This window comes from Equus quagga, chromosome 22 (assembly GCF_021613505.1).
Source record: "Equus quagga isolate Etosha38 chromosome 22, UCLA_HA_Equagga_1.0, whole genome shotgun sequence".
NCBI classification, from domain to species: domain Eukaryota; kingdom Metazoa; phylum Chordata; class Mammalia; order Perissodactyla; family Equidae; genus Equus; species Equus quagga.
The window spans coordinates 38,191,491-38,212,501 of NC_060288.1; the positions used below are offsets into that span (position 1 = coordinate 38,191,491).

General features: G+C 48.0%; 1 protein-coding gene across 1 annotated transcript in view; it reads left to right on the forward strand.

The window, feature by feature from the left end:
• TDRP (testis development related protein) overlaps nucleotides 1–9,941 on the forward strand; it is a 54,886-nt gene extending 44,945 nt beyond the window's left edge. Inside the window, exons 2-3 of the mRNA XM_046648455.1 lie at nucleotides 5,591–5,694; nucleotides 7,120–9,941. Of these exons, the coding sequence (XP_046504411.1) occupies nucleotides 5,591–5,694; nucleotides 7,120–7,465 (450 nt within the window). The 3' untranslated portion in view covers nucleotides 7,466–9,941. The remainder of the gene's footprint in view (nucleotides 1–5,590; nucleotides 5,695–7,119) is intronic.
• Nucleotides 9,942–21,011: the final 11,070 nt, after the last annotated feature.

A 21,011-nucleotide genomic window follows, 5' to 3' on the forward strand; every position in this document is an offset into this window, starting at 1 on the left:
TGCTCCTGTCTCCAGAAGGCGTTCGGCTGTGTCTTGTCTTTCGTAAAGAATGTGTCCGCTTGGTGTTCTGCTCTCTGAAGATGAAAACTCGCCTCCCCCACAGCGTGAACAGGGCTTCCATTGAACACAGCCTGTGATTCTAACCCAGCTCTGGAGAACCTTCATTTCCTTGTGAGCAAGGCTGTTCACTGGCCCCTTCAGAATGGCATTTGTAAAGGGTGGCTCCCCTGATGTTAGGAGCAGGGCCCTGGTGTCAGACTGGGTCACTGGGACCTGTTGGGCAGGTCCATTCCTGTCTCTGGGTGACGCCTTGGCGTGGGGCTCAGATGTGAATGTGGAACATTACAGGTAGAGCACAGTTTGTTGAATGTGTCTTCAGTGAACTGTGTCTGGCATTGATGTCTTCTCTTGGGATTATTAAATCCACTGTGAGGACTACAGCTCTGGTAGGTCAGTGCCTGACCTGAAATGGGGACCCAGGTCACATTGCTGAAATGGCCCCACCTCCTGCAAGCAGCAGGCGGTTCCTCTGGGTACCGTGTTGTGTATGGACGTTTCCTCTCAAAACTCCTTGTTGTTTTGTCTGTGTGGATGCCGTCAGTTACCGCTATCAATGTGACTTTATGTGACTTCAGCCTTTTCTGATTACTCATCTGTCAGCAGAGAAAGAAAGGTTTCCTCACTTGTTCTCTCTTTGATTCCTTTCCGATGGCTCCAGGCACCGTGTCACAGCTGTGACCTGGGACCTCTGCTTGTTGGGGGAATGGAGCCTTGCCCTGAGGTCACCTAGCAGGTATTTCCAGCACTCTTGCATGACGTGTGGCAGTGGCACTGGTGTTGTGAGTCCACACAACCACAAGTGTGGATTCACAAGTGGGGCACGGATGTGGTGTCTAGGGGAGGGGCTACCTACAGACGCAGAGCCTGGCCGAAGTAGGGGAGCTGAGGCGAGCTGGTGGGCGGGAGAGGCAGGAAGAAAGCTGCCCTTCTTGAGGGGCAGCGAGTTGGGGTAACGACTGCACATGTAAATGGAAGTGCCCAGTGTCCACTGGGAGGTTGGGTCTGAGGTTTGTTAGAGTTCTGAGTCTGAGACAGGCCCTGAAGCTCCTCCACATGAAGGTGGAGGGAGAAAGGGCTGTTCGCCTCATGCAGGTCTCTCCACCCACCCAGAGGGTGCGTGCAGTTCTGCATCTCATTTATAGGTGAGAAAAAACAGGAAATGGGGGATTTAAGGGCAGGGGAGAGGGGAGAGGGGAGAGATGCTGTAAGCCAATGCCTGTTCCTGTGAACCCCAGGGTTCCTATACAGCTTTAGGCCTCACGTCCTGAACTCGGGGAAGGCTGCGTGTGGTTTGTGTTGAGGTGTTTATTATTTAAAATAATGTGGTAAGGTGCTTCTTTTGGTGGTGTTTTTATTTGCCTGTGGTGTAATATTGAGTCAGACTTGCCACGGCTTTGTGGCCTAAATCCGAGATTACTGCACCATTTGGGCCATCTGAGTGATGGTGGGAAGTTTCTGGCCTGCAGGCTGGGGAGTGGTTGCATCAGTGCTTCCTCTTCTCCCTGATTTTATTGAGAAATAATCAATATACGTTACTGTATAAATTTAAGTGTACAGCATGAGGGTTTGATTTACATACATTGTGAAATGATTTCCGTAGTAGGTTCAGTCAACCATCCATCATCTCATTTAGACACAATAAAAAGAAAAGAAAAAATTTCTCCTTGTGATCAGAACTCTTAGGATCCACTCTCTCTGCTTTTTTTTGGTGAGGAAGATTGGCCCTGAGCTAACATCTGTTGCCAATCTTCTTCTTTTTGTCCTCCCCAAAGCCCCAGCACATAGTTGTATATCCCACTTGTAAGTCCTTCTAGTTCTTCTGTGTGGGATGCCACCACAGCATGGCTTGATGATTGGTGTGCAGGTCCATGCCCAGGATCTGAACCAGGGGCCCCTGGGCCCCTGAAGTGGAACATGCAAACCTGACCACTTAGCCATGGGGCCAGCCCAGGATCCACTCCTAACTTTCCTGTGTGTCATACAGCAGTGTTAGCTGTAGTCACCCTGCTCTACATTATATACCCAGTACTTATTTATCTAACTGGAACTTTGTACCTTTTGACTACCTTCCTCCAATTCTCCTCCCCCAGCCCCCATCTCTGGTAACCACAAATCCTGTCTATTTTTCTATGAAGTGGTGTTTTTTTGTATGTTTTGTTTTGTTTAGCTTCCACATATAAGGGAGATCATAGAGTATTTGTGTTTCTCCGTCTGACTTATGTCACTTAGCATAATGCCTTCAAGGGCCATCCGTTTTGTTCAAATGGTAGAATTTCTCTGTTTTTTACGGCTGAATGATACTCCGTTGTATCTATATACCACATTTTCTTCATCCGTTCATCTGTCAATGAATGCTTAGGTTGTTTCCATGTCTTGGCTATTGTGAATAATGCAGCAGTACTTTCTGAGCTTTGAATAAGTTCTTGTCTGCTAGATTAGATAACATTTATTGAATGAATGAATATATCCAAATCTCACTGTGGGTCCGGTGGGGCAAGGACAGAGGCCATCTGTGTACCCCTGACTAGATGTGCCTGACTGTTTCCATCTGAGGAATCTCGCAGTGTCTCAGTTCATGGGAAGCTCGAGGAGTGTGCCCGAGTCGGAATCATCTTCAGCGTATTGGTAGAGTTAAGAGGATTTACATGCTTACAGTCTCAGGATTGACTGCTCTCCAGAAATACTTTAAATGGCTAGAATCACCTGCATCTGCCATTCCATCAGCCTGTGCTCCATGTGACACCGGCGTCTTCAGTGCTGTTGAAAACATCAGAGGCCTTCTCGGCCGCCACGGTTCCAGGTCCTGCAGCAGAGACCTGGATTCAGACACTGTCTCTTCCCCCAGACCATCCTGAGAATTAACTGAGAGCTCTCCTTCCATCCAGAGCCTTTCAGTCTAGTGACAGTGGCAGAAGAGTGTGGATGCAGAGTGAGCGCCCTGCCGTGTGCAGCAGTTTCCACCGGAACCTGGGATCCTTGAGGACTCTGGGGGTGGGTGGTCCATCCTTTCTGGAAAGGGCTGGATCCGTAGAACCTTAATGCTATCCACACCTCTTGCGACAGCTGTAGCTGAGGCTCCTGAAGGCTGAGGAAGAACACCAGGGCCGTGGTGTAGTGTCTGTCTGTCTGCGAGGGCCAACGATGACGGGTCTCAGTTCTGCTCGTTTCTCCTGTGATGTCGTCTCAAGTCCTCCACCTTCTTGGTCGTGTCCCTCGCACTGACGCCCCGTTTTCAAGTGTTCACCTTCACTTGTACATCCAGCGACTCCAGGCTGACCCCCAGGCCATGGAGCACAGCTGTATTCTCTAAATGAATAGTCTGCAAATGTTGATTTCTATCTGTTTCATTTCATAAAAAGTTAGACACTAATCACTAATTAGTGACTAGACACTTAATCAGCCTCTAATTTGCCATCGACTCCTTGGGGCTGCGAAGACTGCCCCCAGGCTTCCTGTTAGCCCTCGCTAACCTGCTCATTTTACCCCCGTCGTTTCTGCTTATCTTCTGCAGCTGAGCCCAGTTTCATTCCCCCTCTCATGGCTACATGTGAATTTCTGGATCTGAGTAAGACCGGTTAGCCGTTCGACACGCACCTTCACTGTTGCTGCATCTCTGGGAAGTTTCTCTCTCACTTTCCTTTTACTTGTTGGTTTTTCCTCTTCTAGGACATCTGTTTGAAGTTTGTTAACTAGAGACTATTTTTTGCATCTTCTTCCTGATGATTTCTGTGGAAACACTAGGTCATGTTAAATTTCAGTAATTCCACTTTCCTATCAGTTTTCATTATGATATCAGAAATGGAATTGTAGGGGCACTGCCTTCAGTGCACTGAGGGGTGTGGAGTGAGTGACGTTGGAACTGGTGCCACCACTGTCGCTGGAGAAGGAGACCTAGGTGACCAGCTGTAGGACAGGTCTGTGCCCACTGGTGTGGACGGGGCGGGTCTGGCTCTTGTAGGGAGCTCACTGTAAGTAGCGGGGTCAGCGCAGGAGCTCCCAGTGAGACGTGGCTTCAGGCTGGCTTCATGCTTTCTGGCACTTTGCTTCGGTCAAGTTCCTCGAGGTCTTCGAGCTGCAGTCCCCTCTCTCGTAACAGCACAGCCTCCGTCCCGTGCTGGTTCCGATTGAGTGTGCAGCGGGTGGGGTCCTGACAGGGCGCGCTTGGCACAGAGCACCTGCACACGCTCCTTCCACTGACTCCTTCTGGGTCTGCCAGGTCAAATCGAGTATTATGTTCTTAACAAGTTTGGGCTTCTGAACAGGATCTCTGTTGTTGGCTGACATTGCCTCCTGCAGGAGCGCCCTCATGTGCTGGAGCCCTGGAGAGGACAAAGTTCCGGTCCTTTACCCAGCATGCACACGAGCATTCCACAGCCATTACGGTAGCTCTTGTGGTTGTGGATTTTTGTATAGCATGTGAGGTGGTAAACCGATCCCCCCCCCCCATTCTTTCTGACCTTATGATTTCTTTTGGAGTGGGCCCAACAGCTGCTCTCGTTTCTCAGTCCCTTGTTCATGGGCACGCACATCTTTCTAACTGGGAGCTGTCTGTGTGCCCCTTCTCTCTAAGGACTTGGGACCTCTGCCCAGAGGGGAGTCGGGGATCCTGGCCTGATGGAAGTCAAAGGCGGAACTGCAGAGTTTCCTGGTTAGTTTTCTAGGACTCCCCGCCTGGCACTGGGCTGCCCACAGCAGTGGGTCCTCGATCACAGGGCCACCGTGGTCGTTGGGCGACCTCGTCAGGTTAATGAGGTGCATTTATTTTCTGTTCTAATGGTGTTTCCCATCACTGCGATCGTGCAGTTCAATATTCAGTTGCTTTATTTTTATATTGCGTTTTTAACATTTCAAGGTATTTTAAAGCTAGGTCTGCCCCATGGGAGATACCCTCCTCCACGCCCCTCTCTCCTTCCCCAAAAGAACAGAAAGGAGCACTAGCCATGGGATTATGGGCTCTAGGGTGTGTTAAGTTAGCTCATGTGAAAGGCACTTGACACACAGGACTTCCAGGAGATGTTAGCTCCTTTTTCTCCATTCCTTCCTTCTTATTAATGTAGTTCTTTGAATCTAAGATGCCAGGCATTAATTATAAGATGCATCCTTATTTCAGAAATGAAACAGCTAAGACAAAATCATTTGTCTAGAACCAACAAAATGCGTTATTTCTTCTCCAAAGTCTAACTGTGGAGGCAGTGCAGGTCCCACCTGCCCTGCAGGCCCTGAGCCTGGAGAGACCCCAGTCCTGCTCGTGTGGGCAGCTTCGTCATCCCAGGCTGGCTTGGGTAGCATGTGATTATTGGTCGGTCTGTTACTAAATGTGGGTGAGTGTCGTGAACAGCATGGACAGCTGATGGGACTGTGGTCCCGGACGCCCGATTGCCTGCAGCTGGTGGGAACTGAGATGTGTGCAGACACACAAGGTAAGGGAGTCTGTGCTGCCTCTCCTGCGTTTCAGCTCCATGCGTACCGAGTTACCGCACTGTGACTTCTATTTACTACGTCAGAGCTCATCTTTTTCTTACCTTATCAGGTTCAGGGAGCAAGTTTCCGAGGCTGGAAAGAAGTGACCTCTCTGTTCAATAAAGACGATGAACAGCGTCTGCTGGAGAGCTGTGAGTCTCCCAGGTCTAAAGGGTGAGTCACAGGGCCGCTGCTGTGGCTCGCGGAATCGCTCTGTCCCTCCCTCTGTCCCTGTCTGTCCCTCTGTCCCTCCCTCCTGAGTGGCAGATGGATAGCTAACAGGGCAGCGTGATGTGACAGTTAGGGTTTCCTTTCCCCTTGTGAGTAAAGAAAAATGAGTTATACAGATTTCGATGTTCTAGAGACAAAAAGAAAGAAAATAAAACGTACTCTTGGTACAACGTCATGAGGTTAAGTCTAAGCACTTTGAAAGGTTATGGAAAAGTGGAAAAAAAGTTTCTCAGACCAGCTCTCGAACTTAGACTGTGAACTGAACTTAGCCTTAGAGCAGCCTGTAGCCATGCTTAAGGTGTTTAGTAGTTTCAGAAAACCAAGAAAAAAGGTTTAAAAATGAAATGGATGCATACACTGCAAAAAGTTTTATGGAAATGAATATGTTTAAACTGACATATTGCTGCTAGTTTATAATAAATACTTGGAGATTTAAAAAAGTGTGCTTAAAGATGAAAATATAGATTCAGTGACAACCTGATCGTATTGCCAGTGGCATGTTTTTTGATTAGAGGGTGATCTTGGCAAGTCTAACAGTAAACCCTGTGCTTGTCTGAGGACCGCGGCTGCCTGGGCAGCACTGCTCTGCACCCACTGGCGCTGTGAGGCCGCCTCTGGCCACGTGGCCCTGACTGCACTGCACTGCCTCCTCTCTGTGAGGACCATGGAAGTCGGTCCTCGTGACTGTCAGCGTGGCGGCTAATACGTCACCGTCTCCTGGAGGGCCCTGAAGAAATGCCTGTGTCCTGGCCCCTCAGTCTAATTAAATGAGACCCTCTAGGGGTAGGGCCTGGACACTGGTGCTTTAACACCATGTCCTGGGGATGCTCTCGGCAGTCAGGCTGCGGGACCTGTGGCCCTGAGTACCCTGTGAGCTGTCTCCACCACCACTCGGCCATTCTTCCCTATGGTAGACAGTGTTCTGAATTCTTAATTTTTGTTCGGCAACTTAACCTACTAAATGCTTGAGACTAGTGTGTATGTGAGTAACCGTGTTGGAATCCGATTTGATAAATGGAAGGACCCCCCAGTCCTGGGTCTGGACCCTGTGTTGTCTTTATTTCGGCTGCTCAGATACTCTCATATTGCCTTTAGTATCTTCCCGTCTGAGAACTAGTTCTTTGCTCGTGTATTGCCTAGTGTGGTATCTTCAAATATGGCCTTCATAAGTTTCATTAATAACATATAGTGACTAGTTTTTCCTTATTAATTTTAATGTTTAAAATTTTACACATAGATTTGTATTATGTGTACTTCCTGAACAATTTAAACTTTTTTAGAAAAGGAACCTTATATTTATAAAATGAACACAATTTGAGGCCCTAAGATCATTGGATCACCAACACTTAACTCTTTCATCTCCTACAGAACTAATTTACGATTAAAAGAAGAGTTGAAGACAGAGAAGAAATCTGGATTTTGGGATAATTTGGCTTTAAAACAGAACATACAGTCGAAGAAACCAGATGAGATTGAAGGTTGGGAGCCTCCAAAACTTGCTCTTGAAGATGTGGCAGCTGATTCGAATGACGCCTTGAATGACCATGTGTCACGTCCAGGCTGGGAGGAGGACCCCAAGGGCTCCACCAAGTACACCAGCTTGGCCAGCTCAGGAAACAGCTCCCGCTGGAGCCTCAGGTCAGCGGGGAAGCTGGTCAGTATCAGACGGCAGAGCAAGGGCCACCTGACAGATCACTGGGAAGAGCTGGAGTGACGGCGTCAGAGGAGACACTGGTGACGGAAGCCCACAGTTCCCAAGCATTTCAAACCAAAATTTGCCTAATACTGCACCTTTGTATCTCATTTAATTCAGATTCTTGGCGCTTGGCGTATCATGTTTTTTTATTAGTATATCAAGTTGTTTAGTCTTTCCCATGTTAAAATTCTTTGAGTAGAGCATCCACTCTGCCCATAGTTCATGTTTGGACTTTCTTCACGTGTCGAGTTAGGAAATCCCCCAACACGCTGTGGCTCCTCGGTGGATGTATATGGGGGTTGCACACTGATTGCCTTATTGTAGAAATGTCCACTTCCTAGAGTCCACGTGTGGCTGAAACTGGAGATTTGAACTTGTGCTGCTGTCCCATGAGATACCAGTAATGATTTGCAGTTTGCCACAAAGTCAATTTCATGCCATCCTCGGTCACAGTTCTTTGTTTCATAACATGACACCCTCCTCTTGCATGTAGCATATATGTAGTCTGTGACACACAAGAATGTAGCAGCTGTGCAATTCTCTGTTGCCAGAAACTTCCAATCCAGGTGTAAAATGAATCTTCCAAAGGTTATGTTGAATTGTGTTTAACCTGGCAAATTAAACTTTTTTTCATATTGAATTTAAAAATATGCGAAAAAATTACATACTGGAAAACAAAGGCAATATGTGGTCAAGCATGCAGTGCCACTGTCTGCAAACGCATCTTCATCTCTTGCCAGGGAGGATGGTGATGGTGGTTCTTATTTGGAGGTTTTATTTTTACTTCTCTGAATTTTTAAATACTGATCTTTATTTTCTTTTAAAAATTAGTTCTCATTTTTTGATTGCAGATTAAAAGAATGCTGTAATAAGCGTGGATCAATTTTAGTACCTTGATACTTTCAATTTGGTTTAGAAAATATTAACTTGCTCACTATGGAGTTAAAACTGTATATAAAATACTGGAAGTGCCTTTTTCCTGTAATACCCAGGTTTTTGTTTTTTCACAATGAGATGCTTCCTGTGACTGCTGTGAGAGCCCACGAAGCTGCCGTGGCTGACGGAGAGCACCGCTGAGCTGGCTCACTTCCTCTGCCTCTAGACTTGCTTCTGCCCTTACAAAGCCACCCCTGCATCAGGTCTGCCAGGCATGGGCTCCTCGGCAGCACAGCGCTTACCTGCAGGTGCTTGTATTGTAGGGAGCGGTGGTTTGAAAGGAAAGGTGCAGGGTTTTTGTTGGTTAAAGACAAAACCCTCCAATTCTGTGTGCATTCCTCTAGTAAACAACACTGTCCTCGAGTTGTTGAGCGTGCACTTCTGTGCTGTTCCCATGAGCAGACGTTCATTTAACACTCCTGTGGGACGTCCAAGTACGCCTGAGCACAGGACATCCAATGGGTGACAGTGCCTGTCATCTGCCAGTCAATCATCTATCTCTATCATCTCGCTATCCAATATATCTTTTTCTTTTAATAGAACAAGGAATTTACTTGACTGAGCCGTGAAGGGGGGACATGTTTTAAGTGGTGTTAAAATAAAAATCTAGTTTGTGTTAGAACCCTGAAATGGTGGAGATTTTCTTTGTTTCGTAATGCAGAGGAAACTTTATAATTTTTAGTCTAATAGCTGAGTTGGAAGATCTCGTTTCCTCAGGTAAAGTTGATCACACAAACATGCCCCGCACCATGATGCGCCCGTGGATGTTAAAGCGGGGGCCGATGTAGCTCTGTCTGGCTGATGGGGTCATGAGGTGCAGGAGGCACACGCTGCGGCTGAGACTGGTGGGGGTGGTCTGTGCCTGGCTGCAGCTTGCTCCCCCTGGAGGTTGTAATGCTAAGTGCCTGTAACTCGGGTAGTATATTCGTGATGCACAGCTGGCAAGAGTTCTTAATATTGTTTCTCAAAATCTGAAGACAAAGCCAGAATGGGATTGGGATATGCACTATAAATCACATTTTTCTTATCTACAAAGATTAATGTAAAAATGGATTTTTTCTTCTGCTGTATCTGATTAAATGAAAATAAATGTTTGTGATTTTTAATATAAATATTTATTGATGTGCTTTGGGAGAAAACTATTTTTTCTTGATAAAACTTACCAAAGCGACTTTGTTTTGATCACAGGTTAATGAGAGAATGTGGTTTTGATTTTGGAGTTTTTGTTGAATTCTGTAGACACACAACTTCACTGTGTGAAAAGCAAGTTATCTGTGCTCCTTCTGTTTAATAAAATTTGTTTAATACGAAAGTGATTGGCTTCAAAGAAGGTGGAATTCATCCTTAATGCTGAGGTTTTTTTTTTAAAAAAAGGATCATTTGTATCTGCTTTCATTATTAGTTTGCATGATTACTGGCATCTACTTAAAGGTGAATGCTTACGATGACTTTAATCACTTACAGCGAATGGCACTTTTCTTGACACTTTAAACCTCATTTTAAAATGCAAACAATACATGTAGACTTTTTCATAAATAAATGACCAATTTCAACCTAAGTTTTCAAGACATATCTTTTGCATGTTTGAACTGCCCTGTGATGCTGTTTGTCTGTGAATATCCAGTACTGCGCGCTGGTCAGGGTCGAGTGTGCCTTGGGCTCACCCTCCCCTCTTGGTGATAGAGGCCTCTCCTCCCGCAACCGTCCCACCTCCCCGCAGCGCTGCTCCTCCAGCCACCGCCCCTCCGCCCCACGCGCACACACCCTCCCTTTCCTGAGCGACCCAAAGCCTGCCTCGGGGTGTTGGGGTTCTGCCTGACGGTTCAGACCCCAGTCTTCTCACTCCTGGACTTGCGTCACTGACGTCATAGTTATTTCTGGCTGTTGTCATAGGCAACAGTCTTCCTCTCACAATTTACTTGTAGCCATTTACCCACTCTCTGGTTTTTATGGTTATTCCTCAATTGATACTGATTGACTGAACCGAAGACCAACAGACAGGACACTCTCTAAGCTTTAAAGAGTGGCTGAGGCAATTTTTCTAACTTGGTGATAAACTTTTGTGTTTTTTTTTAAATATGTGCAGTTTATTCTAAGTCAACTGTACCACAATAAGCCTTTTTTTTTTTTAAGATTTGCACCTGAGCTAACATCTGTTGCCAATCTTGTTTGTTTCTTTTTCCCTTTTCCCCAAAGCCCCCAGTACACATAGTTGTACATTCTAGTTGTAGGTCCTTCTGGTTGTGGCATGTGGGACACTGCCTCAGCATGGCTTGATGAGCAAGCAGTTCCATGTCTGCGCCTGGGATCTGAACCGGCAAAACCCTGGGCTTCCAAAGCGGAGCACCCAAACTTAATCACTTGGCCCCAGGGCCGGCCCCAAACTTTCGTTTTTTAATGTTCAGAATAGTCCAAAGGTGGTCAAACAGTGCTAAATGCCTAACCAAGGAAGCTCGCAGCTGCTGTTTTCTTTTTGGTAGGAAAATAGTGAAAATAATTTTAGCGTGATGGACGTGAGGGAGTAACGCACCCCAAGTGGTCCCGCCCAGCTCCATCATGGGTCCCTGGGGACCCAGAGCCTGCCCACTCTTTCCAGTGTCACTTGTTGCCTCGTGTGCAGAGTTTCTGACTGGGGTGTGATTTGGGATGTGTGTGTGTCAACCCAGCAGATGTAAACTGTGGTGAGAAGTGGTTCTTCTCGTGGCCCAGTGTCCTGAAATTCCGCAACTCTGCAGTCGTGGATGTGAGAGCGCAGTGAGGGTTGAACGCATGGTGCTCACTGTGGTGTGAATGACTGTCACAGCCCAGCACCAGGCCTTGCTGAGCTCCACGTCCCCATCTATCAAGTGGGGTCTTCTCCCAGGGGCGTGAGGAGAAAATGAAGCTGTGAGATACTGACACTCTTGGTTTCCTCTCATAACTTCATCCTGAGTGACTGTAACCGAATGGCAGATGGAGAGCACTGAGTAACTCCTGCACACTTCAGACACTTCAGCGCGAGGAACCTAATGCAGGTGCGACGGGGCGGCCAGTGCTGCCCGCCCCTCCTTGGCGTTAGGATTAATCCGGCTGACTTCTGTTAGGGGGCAGGGTGAAGGTGCCACTGCCCTGCGTGCCTGGGAGCTGCCAGAAAGGCAGAGGCACAGCTGTGCCTGGTGTAGATGGCACAGGGTCCTATAGGAGGGTGGCTACATTCCTGGCTGAGGTCAGGGCAGGAAGGGTGCTGGCAGTGGGTCGCTCTGCTCTTCTGGGGCTCAGCTCCTTCGGAGGAGTCCCTGGGACAGGGGGATGGGTCTCCCGTGTGCCGTGGCGCAGCGGGTCTCCTAGATACCCCGTGTGCACAGGCCCCTCCTTGCATCCTTGGCCGAGTGATGACCCACTGGGGACCCACCTCTAAAGCCAGAGAACCTGTGCTGAGGGACAGTCCCTGGGCCCTGGAAGTTTCCACAGCAGTGTAGTCGATCTCCTCACCTCATCACTAATGCTGTAACCCCTTCTCTCACGCTTTAGGGGTCAGCCTAACATCCCTTCCATGGAGTCATCTTCCCTTACAATCTGGACTTCGACGCTATGCTCCCATAACAACTTGTTTTCTTTTCATTACGCCTCTAAGGTTTGAACACAGATGTCTTTGCTCCCCTGCCGCATCCTCCCCAGGGAAGGCCTGCAAGGGGTCTGTGCTGGAGGTGGGATGAAGGCTCCAGAGCTGGAGGAGATTCGAGCTCTGGCGATGGGGGGCGGGCGACTCTGGAGTCTGCAGAGCCTGAGAGCTGCTGCTCCTGCACCACAGATGGAGACTTAAACAACAGACCTTTATTTCTCGCATCCTGGGGGCAGGAAGATTCCGTTCCCAGGGAGGGCCTGCTTTCTGACTCTCAGACAGCAGCCTTCTCACTGTGTCCGTCCTCACGTGGTGGACGGAGGGGCTCTGGTCTCCGCCTCTCAGAATGTCCAGAATCCCATTGTGGGGGCCGCCCTCATCTAACCCTACTCACCTCCCACAGGCCCCACCTCCTAACACCATCCCATGGGGGTTGGAGCTCTGACTGAATCCCAGGGTCATCAGCATGCAGTCTGCTAATTAGCAGGCAGGAGGTCACGGGTTGGGGGGTCATAGGCCGTGGAGTCGCTTCCCTGGGTTTGAGGCCCAGTCCCACGACTTAGCACCATGTGGCCTTGTGCATCGTCACCAAGAGACCGTTTCTCCATGCAGAATGGGGGTGGTGACAGCACTTAGCTCCCAGAACTGCAGTGACCACAGACCTCGTGCTCTCTGACAGCGGCCCAGGCTCCGCTGACCTCGTCGTCGGGAACGTGGGTCCTAAGCTGTGGGGGATGGAGGGGTCTTTGCCCACTGCTGAGTGGGCTGCAGGCTCTCTCCCGTCTGCAGCTCATGCCGCTTCGCAGCCTACTGGACCCCCGCAGGAACCGGCAGCGCACAGCTGTCTTCCTCTCCCCAAAGCACGACACAGTGTTTTTCTGAAACTTGAGTAGCGGCAGCTGCTTGTATCTTAGTGTTTTCCGATTTCATCCCTTTCACTGGGAATGAAAGGAGCAGCGCGGGCTGACCCCTTGTCGGGTGGGCAGGCTGACGGCTGGTCCTCAGAGCCCAGCCACTCACTGCCATGGCGCTTTGTGCAGGTTGTCAGCCCTGCCGACCCGCTGCCCTGCGCAGGCCGCGTCCCGAAAACCGCCGGCTGTCACTAAGGGAAGAAGGAAGCTTCCCCGAGACTTGCCCTCGGGCGTCTTCGCCTGATGGGACGGAAGAGACCACCGCAGGCGATGCGCGCGGCAGCGGAAAGACTGTCCGCAAGGTCGCAACCCAAGGTCCGCCGGCAGGAAAGGCCGTCTCCCCCACTCCCTCCAAAGCCCGTCCATCGGGCAGGCCGCCGTCTGGGCGTGTCCGGGCCCCGCTCCGAGGGCGGCGGGCGCCCCGCCGAACGCTCAGGACCGGGCCAGGGGACAGACTGCAGGCGGGTCTGCGTCCTCCAGGGACACCTCACCCCTGCCCGCGGACGTGGTCCCGGGTCCCAGGCGCTGTCAAGTGACGGCGTCAGCGACCGGTGGGGGCCGCGTGCAGGGCAGGCCTGAGCCCCTCGTCCCCAGCGAATCGCTGTCCCCTCCAGTCGGACCGAATCCGCAGCTCCCTCCCTCCCTCCCCAGACCACCTCGGGTCCCCGCACAGCCACCCCGGCTGCTTCAGGCCGGACACCAGGGCCGAGCAGCGCGCCCCAGAGCGGCGGGAGGCTCCGGCAAGAGGACAGGCGGCTCGTGCCTCCGCGGCGCCTCCCGCCCCTTCCCGCCCGGCTTCACGTCGCGGCCACGACGTGTCGGACGCGGGGAGGTCCACGCGTCCTGGGCTCCGTCCCGCGAGCGCCGCCCGCCCCGCGGGGCCCTGAGCCAGGCGGCCGGGACGAGGCGCCGGAGGGAGGAGGAGACGCCGGGCCCCACGCTTCCCGCCGCGGCGGCCGCGCTCGACGGCGGACGGAGGCCGCGAAGGGGCGGGGCTCAGGCCCGGGCGAGAACCGACGGGCGGGCTCGGCCGCCTCGAGACTCGGGCGACTCGCGCCCCGCCCCGGAGGGTGCGCCCGCCTGCGGAGCCGGCCGCTCACGCTCAGTCTCCCGGGGGAGGGCAGGGGAGGGAAGGGGGCGCTTCTGCGGCCAGCGGCAGCTCCAGGAACGCAGCCCGCGCTCTGTGAAATGAGCAGAAAACGGGGAAAATCGCGGCGAAACCTAATCTATGACGCCTGAGTTACGTCAGCGGGCGCAGCGCCGAGGGACAGGCGTTATCTGTGCGGTGGCAGCGGCCGTGCGCCCGGGGCCCGCGTCGTCAGGGTCGCTGAACAAATCTGCAAGGGGGAGGTGGTGGGAAATACCATTCACTTGGCGTTTTCTTTCTGAGAAGTGCTTTTCTCTTCTTTAGAGACTCGGGTTTCAGAACTCTCCTCTCTCTGGAAACTTCTGAACTGGAACAGAAAGTAGCAGGAGATGCAAGAATGCTTGTTCTGTAAGAGCTCTTCAAAGCTCAACATGTGGAAGCTGTGAGAAACCAGTGTCCCTGGGGACCGGTGGTTCCCCTGCGCGACCACTTTATATTTGGGAGCCTATGTGTCTTCAAAAAGTAATATGAGGTAAAGTACTGCAAAGGTATCCAAATATGAATAATTACCTCAAAGTACAATTAGGGGTAGCATTTTAAATTTTGTGTGTATTGGCTTTTTAAGAAAACTTTTAACAATGAATATAGATTACTTTTGCAATGAAAAAACAGGGTAACAAATATAAAAAAAGTCAAATTATCTAACTTTTTAAATGGAAAATGTCAAACATGTACAATAGAAGAGACAAAAGTATAAATAATGGGTTGGCAAACTAGAGCCCAGTGGCTGAGTGTGGCCACCCCTGTATTTCATGATCCGCAAGTTAGGAATGGCTGCTACATTTTTAAATGGTGAAACATTTAAAGGGATAATATGTCTGACACGTGAAAAGTATATGAAATTCAAATTTCTGTGTCCATAAAGTTTGACTGGAGCACACCACACTCACTCACAGAAGGACTGTCTGTGGCTGCTGCGCACTACGATGATGGAGTTGAGTGGCTCAAGGAGTATGTGCCCCAAAAAGCCAGCAACCGTGAAGCCCTGGCTCCTGACAGAAGTGGCTTGCTGAATGCCAGTGTGAACGCCGGTGCCCCGTCCTTCCAGCCTCAGCCATCACCAACTCTCCCAGCCAATCTTCTTCTGTCTATAGTGACTCACCACCCCTAACGGAGTGAATTATGTTAAAGTAAATCCAAGACATCCTATAATTTCATCATCTTCATGTTTTTAAATTTTTAAAAGTTGAGAATTAATCAGGAAGATATTGTAAACATATATGAACCGAACAGTGAAGGAAGAAATAGACAGCTCTACTATAATAGGAGACTCCAATACTCCACTTTCAATAAGGGGTGATATCCATCATTTGATAAATTTAACACACCACATTAACAGAAGGAAGGAAAAAACACATCATTTCAATTGATGCAGAAAACGCATTTGACAAAATTCAACACCCCTTCATGACAGAAGTACTTAGAATAGAAGGAAGTTGCCTCAACATGATAAAGGCCATGCACAAAATCCCACAGCGAACACCACAATCAAGAATGAAAGACCAGAAGCTCTTCCTCTAAGATCAGGAACAACACAAGGATGCCCACTCTCACCACTTCCATCCGACATAGTACTGGAAGTCCTAACCAGATCATTTAGGCAAGAAAAAGAAAGAAAAAGCATCCAAATTGGACAAGAAGTAGTAAAATGATCTGTTTTCAGGTGGCATGATCTTACATGTAGAAAACCCTAAAGATTCTACCAAAAAAAAAAAAAAAAAAAGGAGCTAATAAATTCAGGAAAGTTGCAGCATACAAAATCAACATATAAACATGAGTTGCTTTTCTATGCACTAACAATGAGATATTAAAAAGGAAATTAAGAAAATCCATTTATAACAGCAACAAAGAATAAAATACTTAGAGCAATAAACTTAATCAAGGAGGCTAAAGATTTGTACGCTGAAAACTACAAAATGTTGCTGAAAGAAATTAAACCAGACACAAATAAATGGAAAAACATCTTGTGTTTGTGGACTAGAAGACATTTTTGTTTTGTAGTGAGGTAACAGTGGTTTATAACATTATATAAATTTCAGGTGTACATCATATTTCAGTTTCTGTGCAATTAGACTTTGGGTAGTGAACATGATGTAGTCCTCAAAGTCTTCAGATTATTAAGATGTCAATACCACCCAAAGGGATCTACAGATTCAGTGCAATCCCGATCAAAATCACAATGGCATTTTTTTGTAGAAATAGAAAAATCCATCCTAAAATTCAAATGGAATCTCATGGGACCCCAAATAGCCAAAACAACCTTGAAAAAGAAGAACAAAATTGGAGGTCTCACACACCTCATTTCAAAACTTATTACAAAGCTACCGTAAATCGAAAGTGTGGTAGAGGCATAGAGAGAGACATGCAGACCACAGGACTAGAACGGAGAGCCCAGAAATACAGGCATACCTCGTTTTATTGCACTCTGCCTTACTGCACTTTGCAGATACTGCATTTTTCACAAGACCCTCCACCAGCAAAGATGATGACTTACTGAAGGCCCAGGTGATGGTTACCATTTTTTAGCAATAAAGTACTTTTTAATTAAGGTGTGTACATCGATTTTTGAGACATAATGCTAATGCACACTTAACAGACTACAGTCAGTGCAAACATGACTTTTATATGCACTGGGAAACCAAAATGTTTGGGTGACTTGCTTTATTGTGACACTTGCTTTATTGTGGTAGTGTGGAACCAAACTCACAATATCTCTGAGGTCTGCCTGTAAACTCTCACATTACGGTCAAATTATTTTCAACAAGGGTGCTGAGACCATTCAGTGGGAAAAGAACAGTCTTTTCAACAAATGGTGGGGGGAAAACTGGATATCCACATGCAAAAGAATGAAGTTGGACCCTTACCTTATACGATATACAAAAATTAACTCAGAATGGATCAAAAATCTAACAATAAGAGCTAAAACTATAAAACTCAGAAGAAAACAGGGAGAAACCTTCATGACATTGTATTTGGCAATGATTTCTTGAATATGACACGAAAAGCACAGCCAACAAAACAAAAAATAGAGAAACTGGACTGTATCAAAATTAAAGACCTCTGTGTATCAAAGGACACAATCAACAGAGTGAAAAGGCAGCATATACAATGAGAGACAGTATTTTCAAATCTTATAACTAATGAAGAGTTAATATCCAGAATATATAAAGAACTCCTACAACAACAAAAACATATAACTCAATTAAAAAGTGGGCAAAGGACTTAAGTGGACATTTCCCCAAAGACGACACACAAATGGCCAATAAGCACATGAAAAGATGCTCACCATCACTAATCAGGGAAATACAAATCAAAACCACAATGAGATACCACCCCACACCCACTAGGATGGCTACCATACAAAAACAAACAAAAAAAAACCAACCCCAGAAAATAACAGGTGTTGGTGAGGATGTGGAGAAAGTGGAACCCTTGTGAACTGTTGGTGGAAATGTACAATGGTGCAGCCACTATGGAAAATACTATAGTAGTTCCTCGAAATGCTAAACATAGAAATTACCATCTGATCTAACAATTCCACTTCTGGGATTATATCCGAAAGAACTGAAAGCAGAATCCTGAAAGAGATATCTGTATTGCCCATGTTTAGAGCAGCATTATTCACAGCAGCCAAAAGGGGGGAAGCAACCCAAGTGTCTATCCACAGATGAATGTATAAACACAATGTGGCATTATCCAAGCAATGGAACATTATTCAGTCTCAAAAAGGAAGGAAATCTTGTCAAATGCTACAACATGGATAAACCTTGAGAACATTAGGCTAAGTGAAACAAGGCAGTCACAAAAAGACAAATGCTGTATGGTTCCAGTTACGCGACGCATCTAGGGTAGTCAAATTCAGAGACAGAAAGTAGACTGGTGGCTGCCAGGGGATGGGTGGAGGGATGGGAAGTTGATGTTTACTGGGGACAGTTTCAGTTTGGGAAGATAAGACATGTCCTGGCAATGGATGGTGGTGATGTTTGGACGACAATGTGAATGCACTTAATGCCACTGAACTGGACACTTAAACATGGTCAAGATGGTAAACTTTATGTGTACTTTACCATAATTAAAAATTTTTTGTGACATTATAATTTTTTATGTAGATTAGTAAAAAGCTACTGACATTCGCCTGTGCAAATCTCTCAAATGACTATCAAATAAAAATGAAATTCTTATCCAAAAAACAAAACAACGCAGTTGAGGTTTCTTCCTGTCTGACACGGAAGGTCTTGTCTTTAGCAAGAGTATTTGTTTCCAGAACCCGCCATTCTGAACTGTGACCCCTGGTGACAGTGTGGGAGCGAAGGGAGAGGCAGAGAAATTGAGCAGCGTGGGAAAAGCCCCTCCCTGACCCTCCTCTTTGGCTGTGCTCTAAGCATCTCCTCTGTTCTCCACTCTCCGTCACTTGCTGTTATGTTGCTCCAGGCAGTGACAGTGGGAAGGAGAGAGGACTGCAAAGAAAAGGACAACTGGATGGGTTAACAGCCTTTCCTGGGAGCTCTCCTCGTGAGATGGGGGTTCTGTGTAGGCGGCACCGATGGAGACGGTCTGTGGAAGAACCCAGGTGGTGACAACTCTAAAGAGGGGTAGTGGTGAGCAAGCGAGCACTGCATGTGCACCTGTGAGGTGAGAAGGGGCCCTGGGCCACATGGGCCCATGGCATGGTCCTGGGAAGAGGGCCGGTGCCTCTTTGCACACACACAGCCACACAGTTTCCTGCAGGGACTCTGGGAGATGGGGACCACATCTGTGAGAGGCTAAGCTCGGCTGAGTCACAAGTGGCTCTGGTGTTTGGCACGTGGGCCTCCAGGGACACTGCTTCCCAAAACCTGAGTCTCTTTCCTCTGCAGGAACAGTGGAAAGGGACAAGAAGCAGGGCTCATTCTGGTGAAGATGCAGGAGACAATTACACCCAGAAAGAAGCAGGTGAGGTTAGGCTGAGGACAGTGTAGACCCTGGGACTTTCAGCCAGGAGGGTGCTGGCAGTCGGGCTGCAAAGGGCTGAGCAGGCACCAGGGCCACAGATCCTTCAGTTTCCTTTTGCGCCTGCTGCAGAGTTCTGGCATCTCGCCAGGTACTGTCTGGTGCTGTCTTTAGTAGAGAATGAAGGAGGCGTGTGGAGTTGGCATGTGCATTCACACACATAGTTAATGAAGGAAATAAAACGTGGTTTTCAGAGGGCAGCACCCTGCACTTTTGGTAATCATGGAGATGAGCAGCAGAGATTAAGCTGCACAGCCCATTACCTGCCAGGTTAGGCCTCCAAAATGAAAAGGAGAAGTTTTAAGAAGACATGCCAAGACAACAGCTTCATCCTGTTTCAGGCAAAGGGTAGAGGATTTTCCAAGAGGGAAGAAGTGACTGAACTGAAAATTGAAGCTTCTCCTCAGTAACTGCAAGTCTCATGTGGAGTTCCACCAAATGTTTAAAAAAGGAGAATGAACACCAATCTTCCACAAACTCTTCCCAAAAAAACAACAGAGGAGGGAACACTTCCAAGAAGGCAAGTTCTAAGAGGCTGTTTTCACCAATACCAAACCAGACAAAGCCACCACAAGAAAAGCACAGACTACATCTCTTATGAAAAGGCCCTCGGTACACCACTAGCAAACCAAATCCAACAACTATGTAAAAAGAGATAATACACCCAAACCAAATGGGACTGAAGCCCAGGAATGCAAGGTTGGTTCAACATTCAAAAATCAATAATGTGACACACCACATTAGCAGAATGAAGGGCCATACCATGTGCTCATCTCAATAGACACAGAGAAAGCATTTGACAAAATCCATCACCCTCTTGTGATAGCAACAAAGTAGGACTGAAGAGGACACTCTCAACCTGATAATGGCGTCTACAAAGCACGCAGCTAACATCACTCAGGGGTGAAAGCCTGAAAGCTTCCCTCAGATCAGGACCAGGATGCCTGTGCTCTGCTGTTCCACACTGCACTGGAGGTTCCTGCCAGGAAAGTCAGGCAAGAAAGAAAGGGCCCCAGACAGAAAGCAAGAAGCAAAATTCTATTTGCAGAGGACATGATTTTGTATGTAGCATCTCCTGAGGAATCTACAAAAATGCTACTAGATCTAATAAATGATTGCAGCAAGGCTGCAGGATAAAAGATCAGTGTAGTTTGTATGTGATTCTAAAAGCATTGATGGCAAAAACTATACATAGACCCCTAAACAATGTCTATACAGTAGACATAGCTGTCCTCATACAACCTGTACAGTGAATATGCATAACGTACATGCAGGCACAGGGTCACATGATAAACTGTCACAGAGTTGTGCCTTAATCCTCTATGGAAATGCTACTGCTTGGCTCTTTCTGACACAGATGTATTCACAGAGTAGATGAGAAACACGTCTTTTCATACCTCAAAATTAGGCAAAGGGAAGTTGTGACCGGATGTCCACACAACACTGGCTTCCTGGGCACAGCAGTTCCTGTGGGCTCAGCCAGGGACACTCTGGGCAGACCCCCGTGGCAGTGCTGACTGGGCACGGGTCCCATGTGAATGACCAGGGACTCCATCCTAAGACATGGCATTGCCTTTGTTAGGGGACAAAGGGCGTGTGAGACTTACCGCCTGGTCTCTGGCTTGTGGTGCCCTGGACTCTTGGCTTCACTGCAAATCAACAAATTGAAGGATCGGTGAATCCAGTGAGGAGTGGCATGCCTACTTTGGGTGGGCCCCCTAACAGAACCTGTATTCAAAATACCATCAAACGTGAATTTATGACGATTCCACTTCTCATCTCTTGCTGTTTGGTGTCGTCTGATCTTCTGTAAATAATTGATCAGTGTCTCGAAACTGTCTTCCTTCTGTCTGCTTCCTTCCTTCAATTCTCCAGCCTCCTTGGCATCACTCACCTCCCTGCACCCAGCACCATGTGCCTTGCGCACCTGCAGTAGGTTTTGTCAACACACATTTGCAGTTTTGGGTCTGAGCGTGTCTG